Raw genomic sequence first — 26,722 nt, forward strand, 5'->3', positions numbered from 1 at the left:
GATGGTGCCGTACTGGAGACTCAGGGTTGGTCTCTGCTGCTGGAAAATTGGGCACTCAGCAGGGACTATAGCCAGGTTGGCCCTGGTGAGTGGAAGTCCATGCTGATAACCTCCACCCCTGTCACCATGGCCACTTGGCTTATAAGCCCATGGGGTGATGACAGGGGTGGCTGGGGAAAGAGGCTGACTGGTACCCACAGGATGGATTATTCTATTCACTTGATTATTAAACTCCTCTGCTGAGATCACATTTTAGCGAGCATTCACATGAAACACAAACATCTTCACATTTTTGCACATTCAGAGAACTTTCCACATACTTCTTTCCCAAATTTCTTTGTCACTAATTTTCCAATCATATTCCTTCTAAGTTCCTGACCATCCAGGCAAACCATTGGTGACAGCCCCTAAATCAGTATATAATTGCACGTCTGGCCATTTCTCCTCCTAAGCACAATGAATAATTAGGTGTACTGCTTGAAGTTCTGCTCACTGGGAGGATGTCCCTTCACTGTTATCTTTCAGGAATGTCCCAGAAAGGGATAGTAGTGCTGCTGCTGTTCCCTTTTGGATGATGCCCGCATATTGTGCAGAACCCATCTGTAAACCAGAGTGAGTCTTCCCTTCCTCTGTCAACCGATCATAGGAAACTCCCCATGAAGCCACAGGTGCAGACTTGGAGAGAGAAGGCAGTGTAGCAAGAGTGGGGAGCATGGGTATTTGGGCCACTTCTTTGTGTAACTTTCTTGTGCTTTCAGGGCCTGCTTGGGCCTAATCACATATATACCCTTTTGATTTGATAATGGAGTGCTACTAGGCACGCCCAACTTTATGGCTTGGTGGATCAGATAACACCCAGCTCATGATGGGCAGCTCAGACTGCACAGCAACTTTGTGGCCAATGGTTAAGCAATCAGTCTCTGCTGAGGCCCAGTAGTGGGCCAAGAGCTGTCTCTCGGAAGGAGAGTAGTTATCTGCAGAGGATAGCAGGACTTTCTTCAAAATCCCAAAGGTCTGCCCAGCTATTCACCTATAGTGGCCAGAAAAAGGCTCCAAACAATATCCCAATCTGCCACTGCCACCGCAAGCACTGCTCTGTTGGGCCGTATGAACCAGGCAGCAGAGCAACCTGCACAGCAACGTGCACCTGTTGCAGAACCTTCTCTTGTTCTGGGCCCTCCTCAAAACTAGAGGCTTTTCAGGTCACTCAGTAAATGGGCCGGGGTAGAACACCTAAATGAGGAATATGTTGCCTCCAAAATCCAAAGAGGCCCACTATGCATTGTGTCTCTGTTTTGGTTGTAGGAGGGGCCAGATACAACAACTTATCTTTCACCTTAGAGGGGATATCTCAACATCCCCCATACCACTAGACTCCTAGAAATTTCACTGAGGGAGAAGGGCCCTGAATTGTCAGATTCATTTCCTATCTTCTGACATGCAAGTGTCCTACCAATAAGTCAAGAGTAGTTTCCAATTCTTGCCCACTGGGTCCAATCAGCATAACGTCATCGATGTAATGGACCAGTGTTGTATCTTGTGGAAGGGAAAGGAGATCAAGATCTCTGAGAACTAAATTATGACATAGCACTGGAGAGATGAAAGACCCCGGAGTAGGACAGTGAAGCTATATTGCTGTTCTTGCCAGCTGAAAGCAAACTGCCTCTAGGGGGCCTTATGAAGAGATAGAGAGAAAAAGGTATTTTTCAGATCACTGGCTGCATACCAGGTACCAGGAGATGTATTAATTTGCTCGAGCAATAAAACCACATCTGGTACAGCAGCTGCAATTGTTTAAGTTGAGAATAAGCCACTGTCAGTCTCCAAGATTCATGTGTCTTCTGCACAGACCAGATAGGAGAGTTGAATGGGGATGTGACGGGAATTGTTACCCCTGCATCATGATGGTGGCACTCATCTCTGCAGTCCTTCCAGGATGTGATATTGCTTTCGATTTGCTGTTTTGCTAGGTAGAGGCAATTCTTCTATTTGGCCTTTCCCACCATGATAGCGCTCACTCTACAAGTCAGGGAACCAATGTGCATATTCCGCCGGCTGCTAAGTATGTCCATTCCAATTATGCAACCTGAAACTAGGGAAATAACCACAGGATGGATTTGAGGACCCCATGGACTCACTGTGAGAGGGACCTGAGCTAAAATTCCACTGGTCACCTGTATTTCATAAGCCCCTACTATGACTGGAGAGCTACAGTGACGTTTAGAGTCTCTTGGAATCAATATTGGTTCAGAATCAGTGTCTAGTAGTCTTAGAAAGGTCTGCTTATTTCCTTTTCTCCAATGCACAGTTACCCTGGTAAAAGGCCAAAGGTCCCTTGGGAGAAGGCTGGGAGAAAGATTAACACTATAAATTTTTGGTAGTATACAGAGGTCCTCCCTTGAGGGGACACAGCCTCCCCTTCATTCAAGGGGTTGTAGGTCTGTATACTGGCTCAAGTCTGGGAATCAACTGAGGGGCCATGACTCCCCATTTTTATGATTCAGGTTAGACTTTTGTTCCCTTGACCTAGAATTTTTCTGCTTATAGAGATCAAGTAAGACTTTAGTAGGTTTCCTATCTATTTCACTTCTAGGAGCACCACGATTAACTAGGCAAGACCATAGGTCTGCACAAGTCAGACTATTCTGACTGCTGATGTGACTCTACTCTCCATCATGGTAACCACGACCAGCTTGCCTTTGACAGTTGAGTGCTTCCACTTGGGCCCTGCACCCCGGGATCCAATTACTCCCATTACATTTAGGTTTCCCAATTTAGTGACTGCAGTTTTCACTGTAAGGCCTGGCCCACAGAAAAGAGCAATCACAGAGCTTTTCAAGGGATGCTGGGGCTCCTCTCCCAAATTTACATCTCACAGTAGTGGTGAAAGGTACGGTCTTCTGGACCTGACAGTGTGGGTAGCAGGTCTTGAATGACAAATCCACTCTAACATTCTAATCTCCCTAAGCCTTTGAAAGCCTTCTTCTGTGTTAAACCAAGGCAAGTCTGGAATTTCTAATTCACTCACTGGGGGCCACCTCTTGGTCCATGTTTCAGCCAGCCAGCCAGCCAACCAAACTGTCAGTGCTTTTCATAACTCCCTGAACTGCAATGTTAAATGTAGAATCTCTACTTAGTGAGCCTGTATCAGTACATTCAGACTTACCCAACTTTATGTTCCTTTTACCATTATCCTACAACCTCAATATCCCTTTATACACAAGTTCCCTGGATTTCTGCTGGTATAAATTAGAAAACTCAAGTAGTTTTTTTTTTTTTTTGAGGGTAGTGCATCTTCTCATGGGTCACACTGTTTACCTCCCCTTTCAAGGGCTGCTGGGACTTGAGTCCAATAGGTCTAGAAGCACAGAGCGGTGGTGGGGTGGATCCTGAGGAGAATCAGCATTGTCTTGATTGGCAACTGACTCAGGGAGACCCGTCACGGCTTCCTCAGGCAATGCAGGCTGCTGCTACTGGAGATTGAGGAAGCCTCTTCCATTGGCAAAAAACACATTGGAATTTAGGGGCTCGAGACCTCCAGCTTCATCAGGGTCTTCCCACGTGTCCCCCTTCCAATGTACAGGATTTCATTCTTTCCAATCGGTGCCCTTATTTTAACTGTAGGTACCCTGTGAGGCGGGGAGTTCAACTTGCGTTGTAATTCAGCCAATCAGGATGAGATTGTTTGTTTTACTATCACCAGTCTGAGCCCTACGGCTATAGGAGATAATGACTTTCTTCAGGGAACATACAGGAGCTTTCGGGTCATTTGCTGAGGTGCTTGAGCTGGAAATTGGAATCCCTGTGCTAATCCTTTTCTTTCAGCACTTTGTCAAGAGACGTTAGGAGTAACCAGCCAACCTTATTATATTCATTAGTTTTGAAAATATGTTCAAAAGTTTTATATACACAGTCACCCAGCTCCTTGCTTTTTGTAAATTGTTGATCAGGAGTATCCAATGGAGATACCCGGCGAATCTCTATTGCCAGATCACAGTATGACCTATCAGTGTTCTCTTTACTACTGGCAATAGAGTCACTAGAACTTTAAAATCTAATCAAATTAGAGAGCTAATTCCAGAAATCCCAGAACTAATTCAGAAAACACATCCTTAAAATTCTTCTTTTCTGGAACCATTCTTGGTACCAAAATCTGTATTAGTCTGGGTTCTAACAGAAACAGAACCAATAGGGAATATTTTTGTATCTCTATCTATCTATCTATCTATCTATCTATATACAGAGAGAGATATTATAAGGAATTGACTCACAAAGTTATGGAGACTGACAAGTGCCACAATCTGAAGTTGTCAAGTTGGAGACCTAGAAGAGCCTATAATTTAGTTCCAGTCTGAGTCTGAAGGCAAGAGAAGACCAATGTCCCAGCGCAAAGATAGTTGGGGGGAGGGAGGGGGGAGAGAGAGAGAGAGAGGGAGAGAGAGAGAGAGAGAGAGAGAGAAGTCTCCTTTTCTCCACCTTTTTGTTCTATTTGGTCCTTCAGTAGATTGGATGAGGCCCGCCCACATTGGGGAGGGCAAGCTTGCTTATTCAGCCTACTGATTCCAATGTTAATCTCACCCAGAAACAATCTCACAGACACCCCCAGAATAATGTTTAACCAAATTTATGGCCCAATCAAGTTGACACATAAACTATCATACCATATAATTGTGACTCCAAATTTGCTAAATAGAAAAAAGCTTTCATGTTAATATTTAACAGAATAATAAATCAAAAGAAGATAATTAAAAATAATCTTATAAAACTTTTTCTTACATTAATATTATTTACCAAATATTATTTTAAAAAAATGACTTACAAACCAGTACTTTATCAAGAATAGGAGTTAGTTGTTAACAAATAATTTTACATGATTAAGTCATGAGGAGTCTATATGGAAGTGGGGCAGATACATAATATTAAATAACGTGTATTTCCCAGTCTTGGACTTTTAGGAAAGGCACGTAATTTTTTGTTTATAACTCAACACAGTGATACTCATGACTATAGTTCCTGCTCTTACATTTGATTTTGATTTGGAGTTGTACTTTGCACTTGACAGTAACATTTTTAATCTAAAGTGGTAATAACAAAGGCTAGACTTGCTCTATTATCTATAGAGGTGTGCTTGTGTTAAATCCTGTAGAGACATTTGGCCCATTTCTATCATATCCATTTCTCACCCCTCTCCTGATCCGCTCTGCATCACAGGTGCCCATACTCCACAGCCTGTGTTTATGGGCTTCCTTGTCGGTTGGATTCTGGCTGGGTTCAACCAATGGGAGGGACTAGAGGGAGATATGAGGGTAAAAAATAATGGAAAAGATTGGGATATTTTTTCCTTCATTCTCTCTTGTTGGGTGGCATTTCTAGGAATAGCTGTGACTCTTCTGTGGCTCCAGCTCTCACTGAATATCTCTTCCATGACCTCAGATTTCTCTGGTGTCCCCCATCCCAGGGGTCCAGTAGCATCACCCCTTCTCTTTGTACTTCCAGCCCAGGGCTACTAGCAATTTTCTATTGTTGCCTCACTGTTCCTTGTGTGGCTTATCACTATTCCATCACTTTTGTAACCAATTCCCTGAATCAAATTGTCTCTATTATCAACATTTCAAGTGGTTTCTGTTTTCCTGGCTGGACTCTGACTGAGACACTTACTGCTTACTACCTGAAGTGGTACAGAAAATAGTCTCTCAAGATGGGGTTATATTCAAGTATAAATGTAGTGATCACATCTTTTATGTGGGGGAGGTTCAGCATGTCATCGAGGAGCTTGTTAGAAATGCAGAAATCAGGCCCAGACATGCTGAAACAATATTTTTACTATAACAATATACCCAAGGGATTTGTATGCACACTAAAATTTGAGGAGCACAAACCTAAAGCATGCAGAAATATTGTGATTACTTAAATTATCGCCTGTGGTTGCTTGGCATGAGGTGCTATTTGAAAGCAATGCTTTGGGAAATAAAGCAGTGGCTGCCTTTGACCAGTGTGTTACTCATGATGACTCTGATAGTGCTGGACAGTTATAGAAAGAAAACATAGCCTCATGGCTTGGAACTTGCAGTTCAAGATTTGCACAGGGCACCAGACATCTAAGGCAGCCTTAAGAAATCTCTCATTTCTTGTAGCTGCAGGACAGACACAGCTGAGGATCAGGCCTCCAAATACAATTCCCTGGAATGCAGAATTACATTGCAAGGTGAACACACAGTTGTACCAGCTTAAGGAATTAGTTAGGAAGAAGTGGGATGGGATCCTTAAAGTTGGAATAAAGACATTTGGGTGAAGCCAGATGTAACTGAGAGCCTTGAACCCACAATTCCCCCGATCGTTCTTTGTAAGTAGAAGTAGCCATTTCTTGCCCCTCAGAAAAAACTGGTCCTCCTTGTTCAAAGACTCTGAAATAACTTCATTTGAGGCAGCGGGCTTTTAAAGGCATGTGAATCTTCTTCAGGACCAGTGGTTCTTGAACTTTAGCATACGCCGGAATCACCTGGACAATTGGGCCCCCCTCCCAGAGCTTTCAATTCAGTAAATCTGGATGGGGACCAATAAATTGCATTTCTAACAATTTACCAGGGAATCATGATACTTCTGGTCTGTGATCACACTTTAGAACCACAGCTCAAGACTCTAAATATCTTTCATTGCCTCCAAATTCATAATGGGGTCACATTCCAACACTTCAGCATGCTCTGAGCTCTCTCTCTCTCTCTCTCTCTCTCACACACACACACATGATCTTGCTAATTTGTGTCAGTAGGACAAAGCTGAAAACGAACGTGAGCATGGATTCTAAAAATGTTAGACCAAGGAGAGCAAAATATTTTTTTGAATTAGGTTGAATTATTTATCAATATGGGTGCATTTACCTGAGACCCTGGATTAATGCATTAGTTTTTGCAGCTAGAAATGGTTCTAACAGTTTGCTTGGATTGGTTACTGAAGCTTGGATTCAGTGGTGTCCTACATTCCCTGACATAATGAGGAAGAAGGGATCTAAGGACTTAGGAAGATGGGATTGGTGAAATAGATGTATTATACATAGCACCTGCTCACCTTCTCCCATGACTACGTTTTCTGGGAGAGCCCAGAGAACATTCTCTACATTAAGATATGGAAAAATGCATTGGTGAGGGGAGCATGAGCATCCTTGGAAGTCTGTATGTTAGTTGTCCACTCTAGGTTGGGAATGACACTGGGGGATGGCACCATCGAATTAGGTGGCCTGGTTTCATTGGGATGACTGCATCCCAGAGCAGTAGTGGGCAGGTGTTAGGAGTTAATCACCATAGACAAGGTGGGTACAATCACAGTGATGGTCAGCAAGGGGGAGTGACAGTGGAAAGTCATGATTTCTTACCCAATTCTCACATTTATGCTAATTCAAAGTCTGAAATTGAGGTCCTTTAAAGGTGAGACTATATCCCCTTGAGGAAGGACCCTAAAATGCTGCCATAAATATGTATTATAGATCTTTATGCAAGTCTTTTCCAAAGGAATCTCTGACCACTTAGTATGGTGCCCAATTACTAGGATAACTGAATTAATTTTAATCTCTAGGACTCTGAATGTCATCATGGTCTTCTGGTCAGAGTGAGCGCTTCTGAAGGGTCTATGATAAATGGAATTTTGTCCTGAGTCTCTCTCATGGGTCCAGTGGGCAGCAGACCTAACCTGGGACTATTTTTCTCCATCACTTGCACACTTAGTTGAAATAGAGGTATGGTACTAGGAATTGGGCAGAATCTACACATTGGCACCCTGCCTTAGGGAGTGAGGGCTATTGTGGTGGGAAAGGCCAATCTGTGGAAGCTCCAGGAGCTGCTACTACCTACCCAAATCATAAACCAAAGCAGTATTGCATCTTCATAGGTTAGTGCTACCACCAAGACTGGACAAAGGCAGCAGTGGTAATTACTAACTCATACCCATTTAATGTGCCTATCTGTTTAGTGCAAAAGCTGGGTGCCTCTTAGAGAATGTCTGTGAGTTATTATAGACTTTATCAGCTGCTTTATCAACGTGGCTCTGGTAGCAAGGAGCCTAGAGGGATATTCCTTGAGTAAATCAGAACATCAGCTCCTGATATCTTTTATACTGTTATTGATCTTGTAAATGCTTTTTCTCCTTAGTAGTCATCAAGGACAATGAAAATCCATTTGCTTTTGCCTTGCAGGGATAGAAGAACATCTTGACAGTTTAACTGCAGGATTCTATCACTCTTCTGTTCTCTGTCATAACGTAGTCTGCAAAGAATTTTTGCTCTCTGAACATTCCGTGTAATATTATGTGATGCTGGCCCACTCCATTGACTGGACCTGGTGAGCAGGAACAAGCAAGAGCCCCAGATGCTTTAGTAAGACTCATGTGTTCCAGACAGTGGGAGATAATACCATGAAATATTGGTGTACGTTTTGAAGACCAGGGGTCCAGGGCGTGCCAGGGTATATCCCTTATACAATGAAAGAGGAGTTGCTACACTTTACGCTGCCTACTACAAAAAAGAGGCACAATGCTTTGGTGGCAGGGCAGGGCTCTTCTTGGATTTTGGAGGCAACATATACCACGTTCAAGTATGTTTTTTAAATCTATTTTCCAAGCAGCCTGTAAGGCTGCTAGTTTTAGGTTAGGCCTTAAGCAAAAGAAGGCTCAGCAACAGGACAAAATTGGGGTGTAAGCCTCTTTACCTCTCAAGTCAGCAAATCTAATGTTGCTTGAAATGTCTACGAAAAATATTGACATAGAATGGAGCTTCTGATAAGCCCTAAGAGGAGGATCACAGTATAGGACCCTGGGATTTTAGAGCAAAGCCATACACTCCTCTGCTGACAACTATGCTCCCTTTGAGAAACAACCCCTGGCTTGATACTAGCCTCTGTTAGAGACTGGCCATAAGACACCAAGTGACTATCGGGCCTGAGCAGCCCATGTTGGAGCAGGTCTACGTGATCCAATGAACCGTAAGGCTGGATGTGCACAGCAACAATCTATCTGCAGATGGAAGTGGTGTAGACAGGAGCACACGTAGGCAGAGGTGGAAGGAGGTTTCCTGGGCAGTTGACTCAGACTCCTGTGCTACCTACTCCTGCTGCATTTTCCCTTCAACCATTCCTGGTTTTATAGGTTGTTCTGCATGATATTCAGGCACCAGCCAGAAGTGGACAGCCCACGTAAAGGTGGCCCCTGAGAACAATGGTGAAGGGAAAATAATCTGTTCTTTATGTGTAGAGGGAGAGACTGCCAGAGGTAAGGATGTACATTAATTTTTAGGTGGTGGCTTACAGTTTGGCTGGCTGATCAGTGATTTAGAAAGAACAAAATTGAAAAATTGATGACAAGAAAGTTCAGAGAAGAAAGAGATGGACCTTTTGTAATGAGCACAGACTGTGAGGACATTTGTGTCTCAGTCAATGTTCACCAACAGGCATCCACTGTAGATGCGGCACTCGGTAATCAGGCAGCCTTGTCCTACGGATGTCAGCAACCATCCAGCCCTCGGACCTTCTCACGTGGTCCATGGACAGAGAAGGTATTGTGGAGAGCTGGGCATGCAATCGGCAACATAAATTTGTTCCTGCTGACACTTTTCTGACCACTGTGACTCCACTTCCACAGCGGAGTTCCCAACCTGCTAAAAGCAGACGCTTGATGCACCATCATCCTTGGGGTGGTGGGGTCCTCTATCTGCCTGGTGTCAGGTTGAGCACAATGGCCCTCTTACAGCTAGTAAGAGTGGTTGATTTGTTCTTACTAGAGTAGTCAACCATTTTGGATATGGATTTTCCTTCTCTTCCTGTGGTGCCTCCACCTGTATCGCAATCAGTGGAATTAGGGAATTTCTTATTCACTGTCATTTTATTCTGTAAAACATTGGTCTAACCAAGAAACATTTCAGCACAAGAGTAGGGCAGTCATGGGCTCACGCCCATGGGATGCACTGGTCTTACCATACAGCCTATCGCTCATAAGCAACTGGCGTGATCGAATGGTCGAATGGCTTACTGAAGACTCGGTTTTGGTGCACACCTGAGAGGTCAGAGCACTTTCCTATAGGATATAGTATCACATATGCTTGGAACAAATGACTAATATTTGTTTAAAGCTATTCCTCTTGTGGGCCTGTAGTACATGGATCCAGGCATGAAGCAGTGAAAGTGGGGGTGGCTCACTCATTGTTTTTTTTAATTGACACTTAATAATCATACGTATTGATGGGATAATTTGTGATGTTTTGAAGCATGTATACATTGTGTAATGATCAAATCACGATAATTAGCATACTCATCACCTTAAAAATTTATCATTTCTGTGTTGTGAGACCACTCAAAATCTACTCTTCTAGGTATTTGAAATATATGTAGTGCATGATTGTTAGCTGTAGTTACCCTACCATGCGATAGAGCACCAGAACTTTCTCCTCCTGTCTAACTGTAACACCGTACCTATTGACCAACCTCACTCCGGTTCCCCTTCCCTCTATTCTTCCCAGTCTCTGGTAACCGCTATTCTATTCTCGATGTCTAAGAGATCAAATTATGTAGATTCCATATATCAATGAGATCATGTGGCATTTGCTTTACTGTGCTTGACTTATTTCATTTAACATAATGTGCTCCAGGTTCATCCATGTTGCTCTAGATGACAGGATTTCATCCTTTTTATGACTGAATAGTAGTCCATTGTGTGTGTGTGTGTGTGTGTGTGTGTGTATGTGCATATAATATATATATACACACCACATTTGTCTTTATCCACTCATCTGTTGATGGGCTTCTAGGTTCATTCCATATCTTGGCTATTGTGAATAGAGCTGCAGTAAACATGGGAGGCTCGTGAGCTTTCTGAGAAAATTTTAATGGAAACTTAAAATTTGACTACTAATATATAAACTTTTTAAATTTTGATACCAGAATAATGAATTTTTGATCATATTTACACTGGCCAACTACCAGATGTTGTTTTGCTTTTTGATGGCTTTTACTGATTATTAAAGGTACATAATATTAGTAGCAGGGAAGTAGACATTTGCTGTGTTTTTCAAAGTTCTGGCCAAGAGAAATGAACATGTGCCTATATCTGGAATAGTTTAGATAAGGCCTTCTAGGGACTAGGGAATAAACTTCCAGAGGTCTTTGACAATCTAGGGTTACTCAATTTTGAATAATTATTATAAAAATAGAATGACTGGCTCATTTTTTCCCAGACTGTAAGCTTCGTGAGAGCAGAGGCCATGTCATATTCATCTTCGTAACCCCAGAGCTAAGGACATTGGAATATTGTAGGCTCACAATCACATATGTTGAAAGAATTCAACGCTTTAAGGGTAAATATACGTTAGCATTTTCTGGTCATTTTTTAATGCCAGCTTTTCTAAAATTACAAAAACCTAGAAATAAGGTCACTGAGATTTAACTGACATTAATCACATTCAGTGCGCTTAAGCTCAAAAATTTTTAATCTTATTTTTGAAAGGGCCCAGGAACTAATGATCTTTAATATTTATTTCTAGATTTAAGTCCCACCTTTGTAGTTCACACACTGTACTGTGGGAAGAATTTCCACTGACTTGTGAAATCTGTTCTAATGACTTCCTTGTCAGCTCCCCCTTGAGCTATGAAATAGATGTTACTCAATCAAAACTGTCACGTTGCCTTTGCATAGCTCGAGGGATTACGGTTGCATTACACACAGAGGATTTACCTCGTCAGGAGAGAGAAAGTGACAAGGTACAAGAGTAGGTTAACCTCACAGTGGAAAAATGTTGTCAGCAGTGAGAAGTAATATTTTTGTCACATTATAAAAACACCTAGGTCACTGCATTGTTTGGAAGCAGTTGCAGTTCTCCCTGCCTGTCAGAGAGTACTCAGTGTTCACAAATTAGACATGACTGAGACAGCGTTTTAAAAAATGTGTCCCAAATACAACGTTCCTCAGTGGGGTTCACCTTACCTTCATCTGCTTATTAATTGTAATCCTGCTTCTTATAAAGCCCCTTTGTGGCTGAAATTCTTCTTTTCTTTTTTTTTTTTTTTTTTTGAGACAGAGTCTCACTCTGTTGCCTGAGCTGGAGTGCTGTGGCGTCAGCCTAGCTCACAGCAACCTCAAACTCCTGGGCTCAAGCGATCCTCCTGCCTCAGCCTCCCAAGTAGCTGGGACTACAGGCATGCGTCACCATGCCCGGCTAATTTTTTTTCTATATATTTTTAGATGGCCAGATAATTTCTTTTCTATTTTTAGTAGAGACAGGGTCTCGCTCTTGCTCAGGCTGGTCTCGAACTCCTGAGCTCAAACGATCCACCTGCCTCGGCCTCTGAAATTCTTACTGCTTTTTAAAAAAATTCATCAAATGTTTATAGAGCTCCTGCTATGTGATGCTTACACTTCTAGGTGGTGGGAATAAAAAGAGGAAAAGACCTGGTTTCCACCCTCTAATGGACAGCAGAAAACAGACACTGACAAGACACCACAGGCTGCTGTGGCGAAGTTCTAACAATGGCATCCGCGGTAGGGCAAAGAGGAGGGGGCACCTGGGCCAAGTGGAGAAGTTTGTCCACCTACTTGCCATCTATTAATCACTGCTATTGGGCAGAACCGGTCACTCTTACAGCAATTCAAACTGGAAAATTTAGCAAAATATTCTGAAATTACCGTCTGCATACAACATCACATTGTCCCTGGTCTCAGGTTTTAACTTTCTTTGATCCATGGCATAGAAATCCAAAAAGTCATAATCTTAAAAAGCATGCTTCCAACATCATATTCTTTGTTGTGCTTGCTTTCAACATGATGTTAAGGTGATTGAGAAGAGTTCAAGGTGAGGTCATTACTTCATATATCTGAAGCATCTGCAATGTACTCAGGTGATGGAGTGAGGAGTAGATTAACTACAATTTGTGTATGTTACAGAGGATGTGGAAGACATTACGTCAGTACAGGTCCAACCAGGAAGATACCCTGGGAGCTATTAATAGAAGCAGAAGAGAGAACACAGTGGCATCTGGAGAACAAGGAAGATAGCTGGACAGAGCTCAGGGGAGGTAGAGGAAGCCTGAGGGTCATGCGAGTGAAGAGAATAGCCATTCCCAAGGAAAAACATGACAGAGATGTGGCGGAAAACTTTACAGGAAGAAGGTTATAAATATAGCTGAAGATGACTTGGCACCTATCCATTCAGCAAATAAAAATAGACCGAGAATTTACTGCAATCTTGTTATAAGAAATATAACAATTTTGTTATATTTCTAAGATATTGCAGAGAGGAAACTTGGTTTTTGTCTCTGTGTTCTGTATGAAAATCAGAAGCCCTCTGTAGTATTTACTGTGAACATTTTTGGAGACGTCTGTCCAGGTCTCAGCAAATGTCTTTCTTAACTGGCCCATCTCAATTCATGAAGTGAGCTTCCAGCAGCTACATGAGTATAAAATAACTCTGCTCTCTGCAGAAAGCCAGAGTCACTTGGTTTAGGGGTGAGAATTTGACCCACGGTGAGCCAAACCCAGACCCTTCACTGGGAACTTAGAACAGGCCCTGGGGAACACTTGCTCCCCCCATGTCCCTGGACCTGTGACTTCCGCTGGGAAGCTGCGGGCAGTCATATTCCACCTGGCGGGCTGGGAGCAGAGGAAGCTGCTCTGCGGAGAGAGGAGAGAAGAAAGCAGCTGTCAGAGCAGCTGAGAGGGACAGAGTCCTGCCTGGGGTTTCGAGCGGTTTTCTAGTTTCTGGAGTCAGTCCTTGAGGGCAGACTGTGTGCCTGGCTTATATTAGGTAGCCCTGAACTCTAAGCAAAATGTCCTCTCTTTTGCTTACTTAGCTCTGTGCACCAGAGAATCTGGTAAGTACGGCATTCGTGCTTGATTAAACTGCACAATCAACCCTACATAGTCCTCATTCCCAAGTGAACATGCCGTCATTGGCAGCTACCCCCTCTGCTGTCTTCAGGAAGAACTCTGTGCCATCCTTACGGTCAAATACCTTGGCCAGTGAGTGCCCACCTGATGGTCACAGTCAGATTTGGTGCCCAGAGTAGGCATGAAACTCCCTCTGTGGAATGCTGCCGCTCACTGGCTTTCAGTGGGGGTATGCTGGGCTTTACATCCCAATACATATATTTAAAACAACCAGTCTTTTGTTTTCCTTAGAATTATTTTACTAAATCATAAATGTACAAACAGCTTCTTTGCACATGCGCTTAAATTTTTTTGAAGGAAAAATGTTATGTCTTATTACTCCATGATCCTGGCTAATAGTTTTTTAAAACTGCGAGAAAAATCTTTCCAAAGGTTTCACATACCTGAAACTGACAGATTTAACATTATCAAAGAAGAAATGCTTCATTACTCATACGAAGACCACTAGAAAGAAAGAATTGAAAAGCTAACGAACTGTCTTAAAGGTATTTTTTTTTTACAGTCCTTCCTCCACAATAAGGTAACGTTATGAAATAATCCATTCACAAAACGGCTCATGGCATCTGGCTCTGGTGCCTTCTGCCTTATCACTACATATTGATGTATAACTGAGATAAGACTTAACACTGTTACTTTGATAACCTGAAGCTGTTCTGTCTCTTCTTGGCTGGCATCCTCTCTTGTTGATACAGTGACGCCCACGGCAAATGGGAAGAAGCTCAATGTCACTCCTCCCACCATGACCCCCTACTTCCTCCACTGCCTTCTGGACCCGTTTCCTCCATCAAAGTTTCTACTCTTCATTGGACCAGAGTTAGAAGACTGCTGGTTATAATTTCCAAAATCCTTGCAATTTCCACTCCCATAATCTTCTCCTACACAGTTGCCATGACTACCGCCACAGCCCCCACTCCGGTTGCTATGGCCCAGGGTCCTCAACGGATTTTGGTGGCTTTAAATATGGGAACATTTAAATGTGTTCAATTTTTTTTCTTGAACTTCTGAAACACCTTCATCTACACACTTACTCCAGCAATTGACTGAGTGTTTCTTAATCTTGGCTGATAGATACATTATTTTTACTTTCTGTTTATAAATTTAGTTTTTGTTTTTCAGTATACAAACTTTCATGTGGTTCAAAAATTGAAACTATATAACAAGACAGACATTGAGAACTCTTAACCGTCATCCTCCTCGCTGTGTACCCCATTCCCCTGTCTGCTTTAATCTGTATCCACTGTCAAGTTTCTTGAGTGTCCTTCAGTGTTTTTCTAAATGTAAATGCAAACAAATGTAAATATAGACTCTTATTCTTACCCCTTTCTTACTCCTATGGCAGTATATTATTTATACTGTTCTGTACTTTTTTTCTACTTAACACATATCCTAGAGATCACTCCATGTCAGTACGTAGAGGTTATCTAATTTTATTTTTCAGTTTGTATCACATGCCAGTGGGTGGCTGCACCATAGGTATTTAATTAGTATCCTATGGATAGATATTTGGGATTTGAGATATTCTGATCTTTAGCAATTATAAAAAAATGGTGCAATAAATAACCTTGATGGGCTTCCTTTAAGTGAAAAATAATTCTTGAGGATCTGCCATGTTGACTTAAGTTATTTTAGTTACATGGTTACTTATAAATGTACAAACATTAAAATCAGATATAAATTCTTATAATGATAACTCTTATTCAATATATCCAAAATTTAAAGGAAAACAGGACTATAACGTTAATTTAACTAACACGTCACTTTGATGAAACTGTAAGGCAATATGAACACAATATGAACATGGTATAAGGCACTGTGGTTCTCTTGGCATGACTGCGTTGATACGTGCTGTGTGATGAACTGATTTTCTTTTACACAACTTTTCTCTCTTTGCACTGTTAAAGCAACTTTGTCTAGCCTTCCCTTTGTTGCTTACATATTAAATTCTCCTCATTTGTTGTGAGACAACTAAGAGTATGGCGGAGAGTGGCTGGAACGTGGGGTAATCCATGAAGGCAGAGGTTAGATGGGGCTGGAATGTCATGGGAACGTTCCGGATATCTTTTATTATCAGCAAAGGATTTGTTTCTGGAGGGGAGCCCGATAATTTTTTCTACTCAGATGTTTTTTCTTGTTTCCTAATTCTGAGCACAATAGGTTTTGAATTACTTCTTGTACGTTGGAGTGGCCCGTCAGCTTTCCAGGTAACGATTTGTTACAGAGGTGATGGTGGTACTTACAGGTGTGGGGAGATGGTAGAGGAATCCACCGTCACTGTAAAGGTGAGTTCTGGATGAAGAGCAGTAAGTGGCTCAGAGCAATCTGGTCAACATGACAATGACCTTTAGATGTATTGTCTATATAGTCTAGCCTTTAGGATTTTTAGTTATTTAAAATCTTCATTATCTACTATTTCACCTATAATTAATTTTGAGTCAGTTATTGTTATAAATTCTGATATGTTGAAACAAACTAAATTCCCAATAATTGGTGGGATACTGAAATAAATATGGAGATTCACAACAAAGTTGGTGTAGTATGTTCCAATTTTCACAGGAAAATAGTTTGGGTATTTATGTATATATAAAAAAATTGGAAAGACAATCCACCGATTGCTGACCGCAGTTGTCTCCCTCACTTCATTCAGGTCTCTGCTCCAGTGTCCTTCCTCAGAGAGTTCTTCCCCGACCACTCTGTTTACAGAAGCCACCTGCTTTATCCCTGCCCCAGCTTGGTCTTTTTTCCTCCTTGATATTGTGTTTGTCTATCTGTTGAGTACCTGTATCCCCCTGGAGTATGTAGCTCACAAGGACAGGGATGTTGACTTTCTTGTTTACTGCTGTATCCCTCGTGCCTAGGACAGTGCCCGGAGCTCAGATGTGTTGGTTGTACTGAAGAATGAAATTGCGTAAGTGGAAAACACTTCCAGCACAGTGTTAGAACAGTAGAGATTCTTTAGGGGTCAGAACAGGTTCATGCTTCATCTGGCATTATTTGCTAATTACATAGGACGCCTAAGCCTAAAGGAAGGATTTGCTGAGCATCTAAGGATCTATCAATGTTTTGAATTGTATCCAGCCAGGGGATCATGTGATGAGCCATTGTGATACCCACTTGAATTCCAATAATCTTGCAAAACCGTGAGCCTGTGACTCCCTGTCCTTGAGGGGTGGCGTGAGTGTGAAGCTGACACGTAGGTAGACAGTGCAGGCAGCCGGTGCCCTCCCTCCTGAAGCAGTGGAGCCACGCAGGCGTATTTCCTGATTGACGAGGATTTCCTTCAAACTCCTGGAAACAGCCACAGTGCACGTGAGTGATTTGAACCACAGGATCTACTCTGGGTGTTCCTGGGTCTTAATCCCTATTCATGGTGGTGCCTTAGGCCAGCCAACCTCACATAGTTGCTTCATCACCTCAAACATGAAGGGATAGTAATGCTTCCTGGCATCAAAAGAGCATTATATAGAATTGTTAGCTCATGTTTCAAATTGCTTCATATTTATGAGTATCATTATTTTGAAATGGATTCTTTCAAAGATTTGAGAAAAGCCACATGGCAAAAATACTAAGCTTATAATATGTCTTCTTACTCATTTATCTGCCTTGGGCATGGGCCTGCCCAGTGGGGGTTATTTAGAAGTGCTGGTTGAGATTTCAGTGGGTGAAGTTCTCTGCTGGGTTTTGTCTGAGAAAAGAGAGAGGGTGGAAACTTTTTCATGCCCCATAAAAAGATACATTTGTTCTGAGGGGGTATCTCTAAAGTGGACCAAACCATTCTCAGAAATGCATAATTTTGGCCAGGTGTGGTGGCTCACACCTGTAATCCTAGCACTCTGGGAAGCCGAGGTGGGAGGATTGATTGCTTGAGCTCAGGAGTTTGAGACCATCCTGAGCAAGAGTGAGACCCTGTCTCTACTAAAAATAGAAAAAATTAGTTGGATGTGGTGGTGTGCACCTGTAGTCCCAGCTAAGAAATGCACAATTTTATTGTGCATATTTATTTGAGGATTCCCAATAGAGTCTGATAGCTTATCTATCCTGAAAAAACAGATCCTAGAGTCCACGTCTAGCCTTGGCTCTAAAAATCCGCTGGGTCACCTCCTTACCCCGTAGTGTCTGAGGCATCTAGAAAACCGAGGGCAGCAGGATATTCCTCAGCTGGTCCCTGGATTCACAAGTTACTGCTGCCCAAATGCCTTTGGAACAAAAAAAGTGTTTGAGGACTTTGACCCATATCCTTATTTCTAATAAAACTTTTATTTCTAGGGTCATTTTGACAAATTTTGGTTTTTTAACCTTCATAAAAGATTTATGATTAAAATTAACATTTTTTTGGTGGGTACATTTGGTGTGCTAAAGAACGATAACTATTAAGAGGAACTTAGATTCTGAAAACTGTATGTGTAATTCCCCTAAGAAGTATGGAGAGTTTAAAGAACTTTAGAAATATTTTCTTTGGGGATTTCCTAGTCTTGGCTTGGATAAACTTTCAGGCACATTACGTGAGTTCAGGGAGACTTCTGTTGTCTACATTGGGCTCGATAGTTCTGTGCCTGACAGTTGTCAAAGATCAATATCTTTGTGTGTGTGTGTGTGTGTGTGTGTGTCCTTTCCTGGCTTTGGTATCAAGGTGATGCTTACTTCGTAGAATGAGTTGGGGAGGAGTCCATCCTTCTCAATGTTGTGGAATAATTTCTGCGATATAGGTACCAGTTCTTCTTTGTAGGTTTGGTAAAATTCAGGTGTGAACCCATCTGGCCTGGGACTTTTTTTTTTTATTGGAAGATTTTTATTGTTGCTTCAGTTTTGGTGCTTGATATTGGTCTGTTCAGGAATTCTATTTCTTCCTGATTGAGCTTAGGGAGGTTGTGTGTTTCTAATAATTTGTCCATTTCCTCCACATTTTTCAAGTTTTTGGGCATAGAGATTATTATCGTATTCAAAAATGATGTTTTGTATTTCTGTGATATCAGTTGTGACCTCTCCTTTTTCATTTTTAATTGAGCTAATTAGAGTCCTTTCCTTTCTACTTCTGGTCAATCTAGCAAGAGGGCTGTCGATTTTATCTTTTCGAAGAACCAACTTTTTGTTTTATTAACCTTCTGTATAGTTCTTTTGTTCTCTATTTCATTTAGTTCTGCTCTATCTTGGTTATTTATTTTCTTCTGCTGGATTTAGGATTGCTTTGCTCTTCCTTTTCCTGTTCCTTGAGACAGTTCATTAATAGGTTGATTTGTGATCTTTCTGTCTTTTGGATGTGGGCGTTTAAGGCTATGAGTTTTCCTTTTAGGAATGCTTTTGCTGTATCCCACAGATTTTGATAACTTGTGTCCCTGTTATCATTTAGTTTGAAGCATCTTTTGATTTCCATCTGGATCTCCTCCTTGACCCAATAGTCATTCAGCAATAGATTGTTTAATTTCCATGACTTTGTGAAGTGGTGAATATTTCTGTTGGAATTGAACTCTAATTTTATTCCACTGTGGTCTGAGAAGATTCATGGTATAATTTCTATTTTTTTAAAATTTGTTGAGATCTGTTTTGTGGCCTAGGATGTGATCAGCTTTAGGGAAGCTTCCATGAGCTGATGAGAAGAATGTCTATTCAGTGTTGTTTGGGTGGAATGTTCTGTGGATATCTGTTAAGCCCATTTGTTCTAGAATTCTGTTGAAGTCCATTGTTTCTTTTCTTATTTTCTGCTTGGAGGGTCTGTCCAGTTCTGTCAGTGGGGCATTGAAATCCCTGGCTATTATGTCATTGCTGTTTATTACATAGTTTAGATCAAGCAGGATTTGCTTTATGTATCTGGGTGCTCCTGTGTCGGGTGCATAAATATTTAGGATTGTTAGGTCTTCCTGTTGGATTTTTCCCTCCACCAATATATAGTGAGCATCTTTGTCTTTCTTTACTTTTGTTTCTTTAAAGTTTACATTATCTGCTATAAGAATGGGGACCCCAGCTTTCTTTTGGTTTCCATTTGTCTGAAAATTTATTTTCCATCCCTTCACCTTGAGTCTGAATGAGTCCTCATGGGTAAGATGCATTTCCTGGAGATGGCAGATACTTGACTTGTATTTTTTTTTTTTTTATCTCTTTAGCCAGCCTATGTCTCTTCAGTGGGCAGTTCAAGCCATTCACATTTATTGAGAGAATTGATATTTGGGGTGGATTTCTGTTCATACTGTTGGATAGACGCTTATTGTTTTGTTTTACCTCTCAAGCCATTGTGGAATCAGGGTTCTGGACTTTAACTTTTGGGTGATTTTATACAGGTGGGTGTCGATTGCACCCTTTTCATCCCTTTTCTAATCCTCCCCTGGAGGACCCAGTGTCCTTGCTGTGTTGCCTCATCAAAACCTGCTCACACCTCTTTTGTTCACACTGGACATCAGTCACTCCAAGGGAAGCAGGCTCACTCTACCCAGGGTCACTGGTGTGTCCCAAGGATCGTGGTCTTGAGGGGAAAAAGCACGAAGCGCTGATGGAATTTCAGGCACCAGCCAGTGGGCAAGGAAGGGTTTGGACACAAGGTGCAGGGAGAGCCTTCTGCTCTGCTTGTAACTACGATACCTGAGGACGAAGGCTGGTGTTTGTATTAAAAAGTGGGTCCCCCAGAGCCCAGTGGGCAGGGAGGGGATGAGGAGGATGAGGAGGATGAAGTGGATGGTTGTGTTACTCTGAACTAAGATGGACCACCCACTTGTTTCTCATAAAGCCCATACAGGGATCTGGGTGGCATTGTAGCACAGAGGTGGGTGCTGAGAGAAGACGAGGCTGCACGGCAGGTGTGCACATGTGCTGGCCTCCAAGATAGGGAATCCCACGCAGGGCAGCTCTCCCTCCCCGCTCATCCTCTCAGTTAGGGGTTCCCCAGTGAAAAGCACCTTGGCAGTTCATGACTCTCCCTGCAGAGCAAGGGGGTGTTGCGAAGGAGGAGAGAAGCCTGGCTGTGTGATGGAGCTCAGTGGAGCAGGCGGGTCCAGAGCAAACGCCGTGGGCGGGCGGTGCTGCGTGGCTGGCGTGGATGTGAACAATGGATGGACCACGACAGAATCTACCAAAGCAAACATTCACCTGCCCCATGACCTAGCGATTCCACTCCTGGGGACATGCTGAAGAGAAACGAGTACTTATGTCCACGAAATGACAAGTACAAGAACGTTCATGGCAGTGTTATTCTTGACAGCTCCAAATCGGAAACACCCAGTGCCCATCAGCAGGAGAACGGCTGTGGACTGTGGTGTATTGGTACAGTGGAATACTACTCAGCAACACCAGAAAGCAAACTATAGCTACACACAAGACAGCATGGAGTTCAGAGACATAATGTTGAAAAAAGAAGCCAGACACAAAAGAGCACAAGCTGCATGAATCCGTTTATATGGCGTTCAGGGACAGGCAACACTGATCTATGGCAATAGAAGTCTAGACACGGTTTCTTGGCCAGGGCACTGGCTGGGAAGGGCTGTGAGGAACCTCTTGGGGCACTGGACATGTTTTGTATGTTGATCTGGGCAGTGGTTTCATGGATGGATAGGCATGTAAACCCTCACAGAAATTAAACTTAAGGTTTGTGTACCTTAAAAAGTAAAAATAGCAATATCTAGCTTGCACTTTGACTTCCTCAGGAGAATAGGGATGCAGCAGGGGATTCTGGTCGTCATGACAGTTAACACAAGGCTCAGTGCTCAGACACACCTCTCATGGTTTGTTCATTAATTCGTTGCAACTCCTCTGTGTGTGGGGATTGTTATTAGCCACGTGTCACAGATGAGGACACAGACTCAGCTGGGTGAGACCACTTGCCCAGTATTACTTAGCAGTAAGAGATAGGACTGGGATTTGAACCCCACTCAGTCTGACTTTGCAGCCTCAGGCTTTCAGCACTGGTGTGCGTCTAGACCCCTCCCGCTGCTTACGTTTTTGGGAATTGAATGTGAAGGAGGACTTAAGGATGATGCTACTAAAACTTCATTCAATGAAGGTCTGAGACAGGGCAGCTAGCTGAAAGCCCTTTAGGACATATCATATACTGCATATGTTTTTGCTATAACATTTAAATATCAAAATATTACCTTTTGGGATGAATAAAGACATTAAAAAATAAAAGATATAAATTATGAAGAAAGAAGGGATATCAATGACTAATCCAATGGCCCAGTGGAATTTTATTTTAAAGTGGCATTTGGCTTGCTCTTATGAAGTCATTTCCTTCATTTGTTCCTCTGATTCAGAGACGGGAAGCTCTACCTGCCATAACTGTGTGATGTTTTTTGAGGTGGCAGCCTTCTTTTTCTATGCTGAGCCCTAAACAGCAATTCTCAGAAATGGTGCACTCAGACTAGTGGTGGTGGCGTGCCGGGGAGGTGGGGAGTGTTTGGAGTGAGGATGTTATCCCGAGAGGTGTAGTATCATCAAATGAAGCTCTGCAGGTGGAGCAAAAATAGGGTGGGGTATTGACACCATAGTTTTTCATGTGCTTTATAGATTTAGCTTATCAAAGAATTGGATATTGGAAGGAGGAAAAAATAAGTAGGGCTGAAACACATGAATGATGACTGAAAACTGGGAAATTAACTGGAGTCTGAGCGCGTCAACCTGCCCTTCAGCTTCTGTTCTTAGACGAGAGTCTGACACTACCAAGTGGAGAAGATGTAGGCCAAGGTCAGGACAATGATAGGGCATTTTTTTTAACAACAGAAATGTCCAATATTGGTGGCTTGCTTAAATAATTTACAAGCAAGTTATAAGAGTATGTATGGTATAATACCATGTTTGAAGAAGAAATAATATAGACATTCTCAATGCACCTTGATATAATATTATTTGGAAACACAAATGAGCTTGATAACTGCTTTGAAAGGTACCTACTTTGACTTCATATGACTTTTCTTTGCACTAGAGAAGGTGGAATCAGGATTGTAAATGGGCCACATAAGTGTGATTGAAATAGCATTTGGTAGCATAGCTACTTTGTGGAGTGCTTATGATGTGGCAGGTACTATTTTAAACATCTTTGGTGTATTAACTTATCTAAAGTGAGTTGGGCACTATATTATCACCCACGTTTTACAGATGAGGAAACTGAACATATTGAGAATAAATACCTTGCCTAAGATCCCAGGGCCAGCAAACGACAGAGCCAGGAGTCGGACTCAGGCTGTTTGGCCCCAGAGCACAAGCTCTTAGAATCGAAACTATATTGCCTCTTGTGTCAATAAACAACAGGGAGCATCCAGAGAGTTATGACAAGTGTACAGAAATGTACAAATAGAGGAGCACCCCCAGGGGTGGGAAATTTGCAGCCTTAGTTCTGTAAAATTTGGGTTCAGTCAAGAGACCACACTTAAGGACCTAGAAGACCACGTGTGGCGTTAAAGCCACAGGTTCCCCACCCCTGCAGAATAAATTTCCAAGAAAGTCTCTTAAGATCTTGATAGATCAAGTATTTTATACTTAATAATCTAAATAATCTATATTAGATTCTGCTACTTCCTCCCTGGGTGCAGTCATTGACCTACTAAAGAACCCGTCGACTGTACGTGCACAATGTCGATACAATCAGCTAATTCAGTAAAAAATTCCCTGAAACTTTTACTTGCTGCATTATATCATACTCCCTTTCTGATTTTTCAGAAAAAGTATTTAGAATGATATGAACATCTGAAAAATGCTCACTAATAAATTAATATATGCTTAACAAGCTAATAATGGAATATATACTAATATATAATTATGATGGGAGTGCCTTAGGCTTAGGCTGCTAAATCTCTGCTGAATTTTCTTTTATGAGGTTAACCATAGCAAGGTCACCAAAACACATGTTCTGTTATCCTTAAGTGATTTCTGACCCATTTCCTAAGTTATAACTTAGCTCATTATGTATATGTGTTGGTTGGTTGGATAAGTAGTCAATCTAAAACTCTAAGATTTTTGCCTAGGTTAAAATTACAGAAGTGAGTGAAAAGGAAAAGGAAAAGAGTTTTTACTGGGGAGGTTAAAGGAAAAGCAAAATGGCCCCAGTTGGAATAGAAGTATGAAAATAAATACACTTAGGTAATGAAACAAGGAGACAAGGCTATTATTATGAAACTATTCAGTTAGCCCCAAAGTAGTTTTGATTATTTAGAGCTATTTTTCACCCCCTCCCATTTTTTTAGCAGAGTCTGTCTTACAAAGAAAAAAAAAAGAGCTTTGTCCAGTTCCAAACTGCTGGCCCCTGGGACCAGACAAATATGATGAATACAAGAGCAAAAATGATTGCTTTTTAAAAAAGATATATTTCAGTAATACATTATTTTTAAGACCACACTTATTTTCTTCTGTTCATGTGGGGTATTATCCATGACATAAACCCCTATATATGAGTATAGTCATGATCACATACACTTTTATTGGTAGGGGTAGTTTTTTCAGCATCTAATAAACAACACGATGCAACATACAAAGTGACCCTGTAGCACAGAGGGAAATGTCAGAACCAGGATTCAGGAGATCTTAGGTCCTACTGCCAAATCTGCTAGAGGCCAAATAACTATACAAACTTTTTGAGTTTCGGTTTCCTCATCTGTAAAACTTGCATACTGCTTCCCCAAATATTCCATGTGGGATTGTTAGGGGAATGAAAGGGAACAAGATTGTGTAAGCACATCCGAAAGTTTCAAGTTTATATGAATGTAAGATATTACTACTTTGAAAAGAAAACTTAAGGAATATATAATTTATATGTCATCAGAGTTCTATTTCCTAGTTAGAAAGGAAACATCTCTCTCACTGTACACAGTACATCAGACTTCATGAGAATATTTATAAAACTATCTTGTATCTCTACAGTCCTCCAGTGTCATTGCTTTTTTCAAAATACACAGGCTTGAGTCCTTTTGGTTTTGTTCTTTCGGTTTTGTTTTGATGAGCGACATCAAGGTTTATTGCCATGTCGGTCCCCTTCACTTTAGCATTATCACCATTTCCTGTGATAAAAGTTTGCTTGCTTCTATTCCAGCTTTTATTATCTTAACTTGGAATATATATATATATTTAAAGACCAGATCTTTGGTCATTTTATTAGAATCATAAAAGATTTGCCTCATTTAATCAAAATGAAATTTGTATGAATTTCTAGGTGATTCAAAACTTTTTATTGTAGAAATATCCCAGATTTTTCACACTCTATCAAATTTGGTTAAAAAATATAGTTTTTTAAAAAAATGTAAAATGAAGGTAACTCTAATATAGCCCGCATACTATACAATATTCTATTATGTATATGTACCACAACTTCTTTATCTATTCATCTGTTGATGGACACTTAAGTTGAATCCAAATCCTGGTTATTGTGAATAGTGTTACATTAAACCTGGACGTGCAGATGTCTTTTTGAGATACTGAATTCCCTTATTTTGGATATACATCCAGCAGTGGGATTGCTGGGTCACATGGTAGTTCTACTTTTAGTTTTTTGAGGAATCTTCATACTGTTCTCCATAGTAGGTGTACTAATTTATATTCCCACCAACCGTGTATGAGGGTTCCCCTTTCTCACGTCACCACACTCAGTTTTACACTCTGATTCTGATGTGGTTTTGCTTCTAGCTGGAGGGCCTGGAGAATACCCATTAGCTAAATAACAGAGTCAGAGGCTTGGAAGAATTTCACACAGTCAGTGGGAGGAGAAGACATTTGGGGCCAGAGAAGCCATCTCCCAAAATCAAAACAGTGAAGATGTCAACTGTCCCACATAGCAGGAGGACCACTCCAAAAGCCAGGCAAAATGATCAAGCCAGCCAGCAAGCAGTTGTATTTGTTACTTGGGTATCAATATAGTTTTAGTCTTTAAAAAAAAAAAAAAAAAGGCATTCTTTTTTTGGTTTCTAGCAAATTACAACCTAGAATATTTTAACCTGTGTCTTTTAATTTCTATACTGTACACTAAAACTTTTATGTCTGAGTGAGAATTGATAAAATCACTTGAAAAGAAGAAAGTATAAGGTTGAAAATAAATTCAGTGATAAAGTAAAACTTTATTTATCAATTCCTATAAGGAGAATACAACTTTAAGTATACAATTCAGGTAGATTTTATGTTGCAAAAACATTCTGAAGGCTTAAATAGGATTGCTTTTAATGATAAGTTTTTCTTGTGCATTCATAGTGTTTTATATAGAAATACAATGTATACCTATTTTTAAAGGAATAAATCTATGTGTAAAGTCTAAACATTTTCTATCGTAGTTATAGTAGTACTAGATAATATTGGATGTATGTTATTGTCTTAAAAATAAGTCATATAATGATCCAGTTTGAGTAGAAACTCTTCCATGCTTTTTCTCTTCAATATTCATTCATTCATTAATTTCCTCTTACTACAATGAATATATCTAAAGTATGCTAAGCCAGCAGCCAGAAATGCCAGGCCCACTGGTGCCATCTTTGTCCAGGAGAGCTGTGAGGATGAGTGACTGTCCTCACTAGGAATTCGAGTCCTCAGAGGCTTTAGAATCCGCTCTCTCTGGGTCAAGATAGCTCTCCGGGCCCCATCCCATTTCCCTGGCCCCTGCAGGCGGTACTGGTATGGGGTGCAGGGACCAAAGAAAACCTCCATGGCCAGCTTTGGATCTGAGAGAAAGAGGAACAGCAGGTTGGGCTTCACCCCTGCCAGGGTGGCGATCTCATCCATGTACTCAATGTGATCCACTTGGATTGTGTGGCGGAGTGTCTTGACATATCTGAAACCAAAGAGAAGAGTGTGGAGGACTCAGCCTCCCGCAGTGGTAGGAGGACAGAGATTTCTATCATTCAAAAAATACAAA

At 41.4% G+C, this 26,722-nt stretch overlaps 1 protein-coding gene across 1 annotated transcript in view; it reads right to left on the reverse strand.

Annotated features, from left to right (window-relative positions):
- The window catches only part of LOC138390404 (flavin-containing monooxygenase 5-like), a 66,113-nt gene that overhangs the window by 25,810 nt on the left and 13,581 nt on the right, over positions 1–26,722 (reverse strand). Inside the window, exon 7 of the mRNA XM_069479254.1 lies at positions 26,277–26,638. Within this exon, the coding sequence (XP_069335355.1) occupies positions 26,277–26,638 (362 nt within the window). The remainder of the gene's footprint in view (positions 1–26,276; positions 26,639–26,722) is intronic.

This window comes from Eulemur rufifrons, chromosome 8, assembly GCF_041146395.1.
Source record: "Eulemur rufifrons isolate Redbay chromosome 8, OSU_ERuf_1, whole genome shotgun sequence".
In the NCBI taxonomy this organism is placed as follows: Eukaryota; Metazoa; Chordata; class Mammalia; order Primates; family Lemuridae; genus Eulemur; species Eulemur rufifrons.